This window comes from Nerophis ophidion, linkage group LG13, assembly GCF_033978795.1.
Source record: "Nerophis ophidion isolate RoL-2023_Sa linkage group LG13, RoL_Noph_v1.0, whole genome shotgun sequence".
NCBI lineage: Eukaryota > Metazoa > Chordata > Actinopteri > Syngnathiformes > Syngnathidae > Nerophis > Nerophis ophidion.
The window spans coordinates 43,986,759-43,999,076 of NC_084623.1; the positions used below are offsets into that span (position 1 = coordinate 43,986,759).

Consider the following 12,318-nt stretch of genomic DNA (forward strand, 5'->3'; position numbering starts at 1 on the left):
TCTGGGTCATGAATGAGACTATACAGGCCCACGAGTCAGTTTGAAAAACTTTATAAAGTTTTGCAACAGATTTCCATAAACAGTACAGCGCTCCTGTAGAATAGAGAAGGCTATTGTTTTCCAAATTCCGTAACTGAAAAATTAGATACACAAAAATCGAATATCCACTGCAGCGGACACCAGCGCTATACCAATACTATAGTACAGTGGTTCTCCAACAAGTATATTTAATATTATGGCCACCTTAACATTACACCCAATGCACAAACAGAACCAACAATGGCGCTTTATATACACAGTACATATTTACAGACTTCTTTAAAGCACCACAAGATTGAGCCCTCGTACAACTAGTGGTACGTGCACCACAGTTTGAGAATCACTCCAGGCCTTAGCTTTCTGTTAATATGTCTCCTAAGACAATTGAAATAGCCATACTGTACAGTGAAAACATATCCATCACATAAGAATCTATTTATAATAAGACAATTTTAGGCAATCTCTATGCAACCAGAATAAGCTTTTCCAACCTGTAATCTGTTCTGGAAAAGTGGTGAAAATTACCTTCTGCATTTGACCCATCCCCTGGGAGCTGAGGAGAGTGGGGAGCAGCGAGCAGCAGCAGTGGGCGCGCTCGGGAATCATTTTGGTGATTTAACGCCCAATTCCAACCCTTGATGCTGAGTGCCGAGCAGAAACGTAATGGGTCCCCTTTTTATAGTCTTGGTATGACTCGACCTACCGATCTCAGGGCGGACACTCTGACCACAAGGCCTGCTATTATACTTATTATACCATTATACTTATTAGAACCAATTATACATTGTGAGAATCAGTTTGAATCGAGAATCCTGTTGAATCGAAAATTGATTCTGAATCTAATTGTCATCTCAAGAATAGGAATGAATAGTTAGGTGAAATCTGATTCTGAATCGTTCGGTGCCCAAAGACTTTCGCCACTGCCCAATAGCTTCCCAAATCATCTGACATCAATGAAACAATGCTACATGTGTAGACCAGTGAAAAAGTAAAATGACTCATGGCGGCTCTGTACAGAATGTCTCAATAAGGTCAAACAGCAGTGATGGTGATGATGGTGAGGATGATGAGTAAGATCCTGGCTGCGTACATCACCAGGAAGTACTTACAGCACTTATATTGCAAAACTCTGATTCACCAAGAGGCTTCACGGTGGCAGAGGGGTTATTGCGTTTGCCTCACAATACGAAGGTCCTGCAGTCCTGGGTTCAATAACAGGCTCGGGATCTTTCTGTGAGGAGTTTGTATGTTCTCCCCGTGAATGCGTGGGTTCCCTCCGGGTAGTCCGGCTTCCTCCGACTTCCAAAGACGTGCAACTGGGTTGATTGGCAACACTAAATTGGCCCTAGTGTGTGAATGTGAGTGTGAATGTTGTCTGTATATACTGTACTCCAGCCTTTAAATATACTCCCTTTTTAGACCAGTTGATCTGCCGTTTCTTTTCTTTTTCTCCTATGTCCCACTCTCCCTTGTGGAGGGGGTCTGGTCTGATGGCCATGGATGAAGTACTGGCTATCCAGAATCGGGACCCAGGAATGACCGCTCGCCTGCGTATTGGGTGGGGACATCTCTGCGCTGCTGATCCGCTTTCGCTTGGGATGGTTTCCTGCTGGCTCCGCTGTGGACGGGACTCTCGCTGCTGTGCTGGATCCGCTTTGGACTGGACTCTCGCGGCTGTGTTGGATCCACTATGGATTGAACTTTCACAGTCTCATGTTAGACCTGCTCGACATCCATTGCTTTCGGTCCCCTAGAGGGGGTGGGGGGGGGGGGGGGGGGTGTCCTCTCCAAAGTTCTCATAGTCATTGTCACAGACGTCCCACTGGGTTTGAGTTTTCCTTGCCCTTATGTGGGCCTACCGAGGATGTCGTAGTGGTTTGTGCAGCCCTTTGAGACACTAGTGATTTAGGGCTGAATAAGTAAACATTGATTGATTGATGAATCTGTGTTGGCCCTGCTATGAGGTGGTGACTTGTCCAGGGTGTACCCCGCCTTCCGCCCGATTGTAGCTTAGATAGGCGCCAGCGCCCCCCCGCGACCCCAAAAGGGAATAAGCAGTAGGAAATGGATGGATGGTTCACCAAGACCCAACATGTCATATACATTCTGTGCATTCATTCAAAAAAAACAACTATAATAGTTTTTGATACATTTGTGCAAAATGAAACAAGCAGAAAACGAAAAAAAGTCTTCATTTTGTCACTGAAGAAAAGACTTACAGCTGGTTGATTTGATTATTGGACACCACCGCGTCGTCGCTGAAGTAAGGCACCATCTTCGCCCCGCAGCATGAGCAAAAGCCGACCGCCGACGAGCTGTCGGACACCGCGCCGAGGGTCATGTCGGCGGGTGAGTGCAGCACAAACAAGCAGGGATGGGAGCCGGGGACACGGCAGGTGTTCTCCGTACGAGACCAAACTTTAGTGCACTCGCACACGCGCGGACTCTGCCATGGTAGTAAAGAGGCTACGGACCTAAACAATAGTGCTCTACTCGGTAAAAACAAAAGCCTGTTTTAGAAGTTTATCGCACTACACTCCTACTCTCTAATGGCGGACAAAAACTTGAAGAAGTTGTCGTTGTAGAACCGGGACATGCTTTGCAGTCATGAGACCGAGCTGTTAGTACAGCGCTGAACTAATGACGCTCCGACAGACTCACTTCCAGTCATAGGAGGGAGAAAGCAGCAGGACACGTGCTTTGTAGGTACCGTGGGAGAGCCAATGGTAAAAGAGGGCGGGGCGACAAACTGGGAGCCAATGACAGCACGACATAGGCGGGAGTAGCGGGGTAGAGCCAATAAGAAGTCGAAGGAGGAGCGACCAGTTTGGCAAAAAGCTCCAATTCTTCAAGTACACCAGCTGGGGGTCAGTTATTGGGCCAGACATTGCGCTGGCAGGTGATCTTGCTGTTCACATGCTCCTCTCTGACTGGAAGAGTGGTTCTGTTTATTTAGCCGCTCTAGAGTTTGACTGTCAAGTCAAAACATGATTTGCTATAAATAGCAATACTATCTCAGTGCAATATACATTCACTTGGGACCCTAGTGCAGTGGTTCTCAAATGGGGGTACGCATACCCCTGGGGGTACTTGAAGGTATGCCAAGGGGTACGTGAGATTTTTTTAAAATATTCTAAAAATAGCAAAAATCCTTTATAAATATATTTATTGAATAATACTTCAACAAATTATGAATGTAAGTTCATAAACTGTGAAAAAAAATAATTCAGTATTGACAGCTAGACTTTTTGTGAACATGTTCCATAAATATTGATGTTAAAGATTTCTTTTTTTGTGAAGAAATGTTTACAATTAAGTTCACGAATACAGATGGATCTCTATTACAATCCCCAAAGTGGGCACTTTAAGTTGATGATTACTTCTATGTGTAGAAATCTTTATTTATAATTGAATCACTTGTTTATTTTTCAACCAGTTTTTAGTTATTTGTATATCTTTTTTCCAAATAGTTCAAGAAAGACCACTACTAATGAGCAATATTTTGCACTGTTTTACAATTTAATAAATCAGAAACTGATGACATAGTGCTGTATTTTACTTCTTTATCTCATTTTTTTCCAACCAAAAATGCTTTGCTCTGATTAGGGGGGACTTTAATTTAAAAAATGTTCACAAGGAGTACATCACTGAAAAAAGGTTGAGGACCGCTGCAATAGGGCAGTGGTTCTCAACCTTCCATCTGGATTCATGAACTTAATTCTAAACATTTCTTCACAAAAAATGAATCTTTAACATCAATATTTATGGAACATGTTCACAAAAAATCTAGCTGTCAACACTGAATATTGCATTGTTACATTTCTTTTCGCAGTTTATGAACTTACATTCACTTTTTAGAAAAAAATATTATTCAATAAATATATTTATAAAGGATTTTTGAATTGTTGCTATTTTTAGAATATTTTAAAAAATATATCACGTACCCCTTGGCATACCTTCAAGTACCCCGAGTGGCACGCATACCCCCATTTGAGAACCATTGCCCTAGTGAACAGTGTTGTCCCGATACCATAATTTTGGTACCGGGACTAAAATGTATTTCGATACTTTTCTAAATAAAGGGGACCACAAAAATGGCATTATTGGCTATATTTTAACAAAAAATCTTATGGTACATCAAACATGTTTCTTACTGCAAGTTTTTCCTTAAATAAAATAGTGAACAGACAACTTTTCTTTTAGTAGTAAGTAGGCAAACAAAGGTTCCTGATTTAGTCTGCTGACATATGCAGTAACATACTGTATCATTTATCCTTCTATTATTTTGTCAAAATTATTAAAGACAATTCGCGGAAAATTAATTATTAATCTGTTTGTTCATTTACTGTTAATATCTGCTTACTCCTTTAACATGTTTTATCTACTCTTCTGTTAAAATGTAATAATCACTTATTAAAGTACCACTGATAAGACACACACACACTAGGTGTGGTGAAATTACCCTCTGCATTCGACCCATCTCCTAGTTCCACACCCTGGGAGGTGAAGGGAGCAGTGAGCAGCAGTGGTGGCCACGCTCAGGAATCATTTTGGTGATTTAACCCCCAAGTCAAACCCTTGATGCTGAGTGCCAAGCAGGGAGGTAATGGGTTCTTTTTATAGTCTTTGGTATCACTTAGCTGGGGTTTGAACTCACGACCTACCAATCTCAGGGCATACACTCTAACCACAAGGCCACTGAGCAGGCATTCTTCTGTTGTTTGGATGTCTTACATTAGTTTTGGATGATATCACAAATTTAGGTATCGATCCGATACTAAGTAGTTACAGGATCATACATTGGTCTTATTCAAAGTTCTCATGTGTCAAGGGACACATTTCCTGAGTTTATAAACATAATATAAATTTAAAATAAACAAAAGAAGATGTTAGGATGCCAAAAAAATCGATTTAATCATAGTAGCATTGACTAGATACGCTTCTGTACTTGGTATCATTACAAAGGATGTTAGGTGTATATTCACCAAGGCCCTTTGTTTACATTTTGACACCGGTGAGCTACGGTGTGTAGTAAAGCATGTTTGGCTATTCCTCGTCCTGCAGGGATGATACTTGTAAGAAGCATACTTTACTTGTCACCATGGGGGCGAGAATTTGTGATTTAGAAGTAGCTAAAACACTGCCAACTGCGGCTGGACTTTAGCCGCTAGCTAGCTAGCCTTGTCTTAAAGCGCCACTTCCTGACAGCGTTTCAGTGTTATAACTTCACCTTTATTCTTAGCTGGACCGGTACTTTTTAGAGGCGGTACAATACTGAACTCATTTGCATCTCATTTGTATCACGGTACTATACTAATACCAGTATACCGTACAGCTCTAGTTGCCACAATACCTGAATTTGAGTAGGTGATTCCGAAACCAATGAATTTATATGATTATCGACACTTATACAATACCACCATTAAAAAAAAAATAAAAAAATAAACCCATTTTCTTTTATTCACTACTTAAGTAAAAACGGTGTCAAGTGTTTAAGATCACTGTGCTCCAATATATTTCTGCACATAATTCAAATTGCAGTAATTGCTGTCAAAAGGAAACTATCATTCTCTCCATTTTCTACAGCTTGTCCCTCTCGTGGTCACGGGGGTGGCTGGTGCTTATCCCAGCTGCATTCAAGCAGAGAGCGGGGTACACCCTGGAAAAGTCGCCATCTCGCCGCAGGGCCAACACAGATAGACAACCAATCACACTTGCAGTCACACACTAGGGCCAATTGACAGCTGCCAAACAACCTATTCCCAGGTACAGGTCTTTGGAGGTGGGAGGAAGGCGGAGTACCCGGAGGAACCCCACGCAGTCATGTGGAGAACATGCCAACTCCACACAGAAAGACCCCGAGCCTGAGACTGTGCTGCCCAAGAGGTAACTATGAAGCCAAAAAAGGTCAGCATTGACTTATTGCCCCTCAGTATAACAAAACAAACAATATTGTTCTTATCATGATCATAGCATTGTCAACTATTTACATTCTAAAAAGAACAGCAGTGGTGAGGCGCCTCCAACTGTAAAAAAACAAACAATAGTCTTCCTAATATTCTTTCTATATGGTGGTTGCTTGATTTAATATATTTTGATGAAAAAGGCAAATAAAAAAGCTAAAACATATATTTAATGACTAATCTATGTGTTTGTATCTGTTATTAGTACCAACATTTCAGCCTTTTCTCATTTTGTCATTCCTTTTTGCCCCAAATTTTTCCCCCCATCCATCCATTTTCAACCGCGTGTCCCTTTCGGGGTCGCGGGGGGTGCCAGAGCCTATCTCAGCTGCATTCGGGCGGAAGGCGGGGTACACCCTGGACAAGACGCCACCTCATCGCAGGGCCAACACAAATATTTTTGTGTTTATTTTATTTTTCCAATGTGCTACGGGTCCAAAAAAAAAAAAACAGCTGCTTTCAGCAAATGGCGCCCAGGCCACACTTTGCCTTCCCTCTTCAGTGGGTTTTTTTTTTTCTTCTTCAGCGCTGACTCAGTGAATTGATGCATTTCGCCTGGGAAAAAGTACAGTATGCAGTACTGACGATGCTGAAAAATATATACATCGATTTATTTTTGCCGTGTTGATATAGACTTGGTATTAAAGTGACAATACATCTGACAACTCTACTAGCGACATAAAACACAAAATGTTGAGGGGCTGTCAAGCTTTTTGTGATTTAAAACAACATTTTATCAACATGTGATATATGGTTGTACTCGCACTAGGCCAGTACTTCTCAAGTGAAACATGTCAGTCCAAGTGGGGAGTTAAAAAATAATTGCAAATCACTGCACTTGGTCAATCATACTGTTCAGGGCCTGTTAATAACCACCAAGTGTGAAAAACATATTTTATCTCCTTCATTGAATTGCACCACTTTCGAGAGAAGGGGCGCTCAACTTCAATTTTGAAGTTCTGGGTTTTGGTTAAGTCAAAAATGTAAACACACCTTCATCATAGATGTAACGCCTTAGACCCACCCCTGGGCTAAAAGAGCCAGTCCTCTTAGAAGACTTAGAAACTGTGAAATATATAATTTTGAACAAATGTACATTTTCTTGAGCGAATGGGCTAACCTAAAATGTTACTAACACGTTATCACTGCAGCTGACATAGCTATGCTATAGTTTTGCTTCTGAGGGCCATTAATGTTAAATGAAGAGTAAATACTTGGGATTATGGTGCAGATTCCATGCCTGGTTCAGTCCCTGCTTTCTGTTTTGCCCAGGACTGAAACCTGAGTGGTCCACCCAAAGAGACAAGAGCACGAGAGCGCGAGCTACCAAGCTAAGAGCCCAAGTATCAATTCAGCAACCAGCACTGCTACTAGGGTTGTCAGGGACTGAGGTTTACCAACATACACTTGGCGCAGCCACACTGGCAAACCTCCCTTACACCTGTCTACACCCAACACTGAAGACAGCACTTTGTAAAGTGTTCCTGGCTGCAGTTTTCCAAAGCTCAGTTTATGCTGAGAAAAATCTGTTATAGGTGAAAAAAAATAAATATATTTTTTTAAATCTCTAGGTTTGTCAGGAAATGGCCAGAAAAATCCCAAGAAAAAAAACAATAGCACACTTGTCCTGAGAATTCTGTTGTTCGTATCGAGGTCCTGCAGGGTCAATGAACTGCTTGTTACAAGCTAATGTAATAGAAGCAGTTTAATCTGCATGAGCTTTTGGTTTGCCCCTGAGATGACTTGTATCCTCTCCATACCCAAATCTTGTGCTTGTGTTACATAAGGAACAAACCACATGTGAAAGAAGCCGCAAGAGTCAACCACACTAGGCTGACTGATGCAGTGGAATGTGACTCAATTAGAGATGATCATGAACTTGTCTTGTCAAGGAGGTCTTAGTAGGGGAATTAAATTTCAAATTAAGCCAGAACACATGGTGTACACTAACTGGCTCAATCTTAAAAAAAGGTTGTTTAACATTATTTTATTAGCTCATAAAAATGTTGTTGATCTTGCAACAACCAAAACATCTTTAACACAATGCAACCTGTCAACAATTTGAAACAGCGTATAATCAACCACCTCATTTTTTCACCAGCATGTGGTCTGACTGTTGTCGGACGAAGTTTAAAAAGTTTGTTGTTTCTAACAGACTGTGTAAAATTGAAGAATAATTGCTTCCAAAAGGAGCTTGAATGTGTCTCAACTACTTCAATTATTCCATTATATGACAATTATTTTCCTCCCATTAAAGGATTAAAGATAATTTGTCAAATGCCAGTCTCTATGTTATAATATTTACTTATAATGTAGTAATATAAATAGTTGGTTTAATTGAACTGAATACACTTTTTTTTTTTGCATGAATTGACTGATACTTAAATTGGATCAAACAAAACACATCACATAGTGCCATGCACGCAAGCCTCATCTGTTTCCACTCACCCAACAATCCTTTTGGCTTACACACTTTTTAACTCAATTGTGTAATCCAGGTCTCAACGTGAATGTTATGTCATTTTTCTGAAATGGATATTTGTTTATGAGAATCCAGCATTTTAAGCATTAGTTCTGCTTGACTTTGTTATGAAATGTTAAAAACAACTGTGGCCTTTGGAAGCCATGCATTTTCTTACACATTCACAGAGCATGTAATATATTATTTATCCATCCAGTCAATGCAAAAATCCGACTAAGTCTCGTAACGGTTTCTTATAGGAACAAAGAAGCCCTAAACCTCCTTCCTGAGAGCTCTCACCATTTAAAATATAGAATAAATCAGGAAAAGCAAAACTAATACAAACAGCTACTATAATCTATTAAACACAGTTTCTATTGTACCTATATTACTTATTGTTTGCAAAATTCAACCTTGATAAGTTATGAGGAATGTGGCTATTGAAGCCTGGACTGGACATGTGTCCTGCTCAGCGCCAAATTGATTACATCACAAACACACCAACACCTGCACTGCTGCCGTGACACTACACCCCACCTCGTCTCACCTTCCTATGAACAACTGTTGCATCACAATGAAGGTTTGCTTTCTCATGCTCGCACACAGCCCAAACAGCTGCTCTGATGCTTTAGTCATGAGGTTCCGTTTAGCGTGGTCAAATGAACTGGCCTTTTGGTGGGAACCTGGATTGCGGGCTGGTAACATGAGAGGGCGGTTGTTTTGATGTTATGATGCTGAACTGTGAAACTTTTATACAACATGAATCTGAGAAAAAGGAACAGACAAAAGGAGATCAAAGAGCTGAAGCTGGAGCATAACATTCTTAAACCCCTTTTCCACTTCAGGAGCTTTACCATAGAAACAGGAACAGGTTCACAATTCGGTTACTGATAATTTTTCAGGGCCAAAATGAAGCCTTTGGTGCGACTCATAAAAAAGTAACCAGTAAACTTTTGATGGCGTTTGCAATGCTGAACATATCAGATTGGGTGACTGCCTTGCGTTTTATTTCACTGCCTTGGTATAGTGCAATTAAGAGCATTGCTTCTGTGTTGTCGTCAGCCTGATTTACATGAATATTCCGGGGACGTTGTTGCAGTGCAAATGTAAGACACAATGGACCAAAGGTACCTTTTTAGTTGCAATGACCACATATAACGCCCCCAGGACTTTATGGGCCTTTTTCTGAGATTGTGCGGCCGTAAATGCGTGGTTTCTCAGGAGCTTTCTCAAAAAATGCAATACAAGTTGCTGTGTTTATTGGTGTTGCCATAAAATTGTGATCACAGCATATTTTGCTAAAGATTACTCAACAAAGCAAACATTTTATAATCTCATGAGACATAATTGAGAAATGACACTTGCTACGCTGAAGTACGTCCCTGCTCGATTTTATGTATTATCTCCTGAAAACATATACTGAAATAAAACTTTTATTATTGACTGTTTATACACATACACCTATAAAAGAGATTTTCAATATGTTATTGTCCCTACGTTCTTGGCTATTGATGTTTGTGTTTGAGAAGCTACTTTGGGACACATTTGATTGGTGATAACAAGGACAATTGCCCCAAACTTCTTTGGAGGCTGTGGTGATTGGGGAAAATTTCAACACAGCACAAAATTTGCAGGCATTCTTTGAATTCACAAGAATTGGTGCGATCACAACATTGTACAATTCTGGGGGTTTTTACAATTACGGATAATATAAGTTTCTGAAAAAAGGGCTTTAAATTTGCTGCTTATCTCGAATTAGGTCTTTTTTGATCAACATGAATCAATTTGTAAGAACTTGATTTAAAGCAGCACTAAGTAAGTAACCAACATTTATAAAATATTTTCATAAGTTTTGGGGTTTTGTATCGCTTTCAATGGCACTTAGCAATTTTGAGGAGGGTGGCAGGAACAGTGCCACAAAAAAAATATGCTGACTTGCTTTATGGCATATGTCACTTCCCCTTTGCCCATTTGTTAAAAAAACAAGTCGATGCAAACGCCTACGTGCCCGCAAAAAACTAAAAGAAGAACACTTTTGTGCAATTACTTCTATCATGGCAACAGCTACAAAACAACCAAAGAAACGAAAAGTTTTGTCTGAGGAGGGGGGGGAAAAAAAAGGGAGGCTATAATCCGGATAAAAGAACAATTAAGGATCAAATTTGGCTCAGCTTTCACTTGCTGGCGTGAACTCAAAGATGAAAGATTTTCGGCCGATGCCGCCTTAGCTCTGTTTCTGCTAAACTCGTAAGGGACTTTCAATGCTTAATTAGAAATGATAAGGTCAATGTTAGCTAATGGAAATTTGCGTGGTAGCAATAAATGGCCACCAGCGTGATAGTTTGCAGTTCTACACTGACATGACCAGCCAGGCAACAAACTCAAAAGTACTGTATAAAGAAAAAACAATGAGATAACTGCAAACTGCAAATTTAAAGTTTGAGTAAAATATTTAAGTTTCTATTGTGGAAACATCGGTAACACTGAATCATTGTGGTATTATTGTGTCAGTTTGACGCTATATGCGCTAGTCCTCAAGGAAATGTGGTCTTCCTCTGAGTAAAACACTACCGTTTTGGTCCACTGGTGCCTCAATCAACCTAAACTGAAGGTTCTTAAGTGGGGCTTTATGGAATGGAGGGTCATAAGTTGGAAATCGACTATGAATTAAAATATGATTCCACCAGCACACCTGGGCCAAGAATCAATAAAGCAAACAATAAATGAAAATTAACTTGCTAACTTTTCCATATCCACTTGTGTTTGTTTTCTTTGACTGGCACTTCCAAACAGGGCGCAAGAGGGTTCACTCTGTGCATCACTCTCGGCACCTGAGCGCATTTGTTCAAAAGCAGGATTAAATGAACGGCGTGAGCCCTCTCCTCAGTCATCCACTCTTTGTCTATGTTGGTGGAGGAAGGGCCGCTAGCTTACTTTCTTTACAGGATGCACAATATTTCGGCTTCAAACATAATAAGCAAGATGAGACCATCATCACGAACTAACACGCTTAGTTTTCAGGAAAGTGACGGCAACAAAAAAAGACAAAAAGACACACAACCTGACCTATCACTTTTAACAGTGGAAAAACAGCTCTTCATGATGTTCAGTATTTATTCAAGTGCAAATTTTGCAAACGGAAATTGAGAGTTAATTTTATTAGTTATTGTTTACGTTAAAGTAAAGTACCAATGATTGTCACACACACACTAGGTGTGGTGAAATTTGTCCTCTGCATTTGACCCATCCCCTTGGTTACCCCCTGGGTGGTGAGGGGAGCAGTGGGCAGCAGCAGTGGGCAGCAGCAGTGGCCGCGCCCGGGAATCATTTTTGGTGCTTTAACCCCCAATTCCAACCCTTGATGCTGAGTGCCAAGCAGGGAGGTAATGGGTCCCATTTTTATAGTTTTGGTATGACTTGGCCGAGGTCTGAACTCACAACCTACCGATCTCAGGGCGGACACTCTCACCACTAGGCCACTGAGTTTGTTCACTTATGTCAGATAATTAAAAGTTACCGACTCCTCAATTACAATGGTAAAACATACTAATAATGAATGAAAGTTGATTGCATTTGAAAGGATACTTACATTATTACTGTTATACGTATATTATAAATTCATTAGTGCTTGATTTGGTGCTGATACTAATATCCTTTACCAGCAATAATTTGTGGGACAATATAGCTTCCTGCAAAGGTATCATTCCAGGCCTAGCACCTCGGTTTGTAGAGTACATTATTCAGAATGACAAGGCGCTGTGTGTATGTGTATGTTGTTATCAATATTATACAAGGAAGATTGCATGTTAAACAGAATGCAGCTGTGATGAGTCTAAACATCTCTACTCTGGGTGT

The 12,318-nt window shown here is 40.5% G+C and overlaps 1 protein-coding gene across 2 annotated transcripts in view; it reads right to left on the reverse strand.

The window, feature by feature from the left end:
• The window catches only part of LOC133564591 (protein phosphatase Slingshot homolog 2-like), a 62,357-nt gene that overhangs the window by 31,867 nt on the left and 18,172 nt on the right, over positions 1 to 12,318 (reverse strand). Inside the window, exon 1 of one of the 2 annotated variants that reach the window (XM_061918989.1) lies at positions 2,259 to 2,724. The exons of the other annotated variant lie outside the window; for it this stretch is intronic. Within the exon in view, the coding sequence (XP_061774973.1) occupies positions 2,259 to 2,380 (122 nt within the window). The 5' untranslated portion in view covers positions 2,381 to 2,724. Of the gene's footprint in view, positions 1 to 2,258; positions 2,725 to 12,318 lie in introns of those variants that run through there. 2 annotated transcript variants of the gene reach the window in all.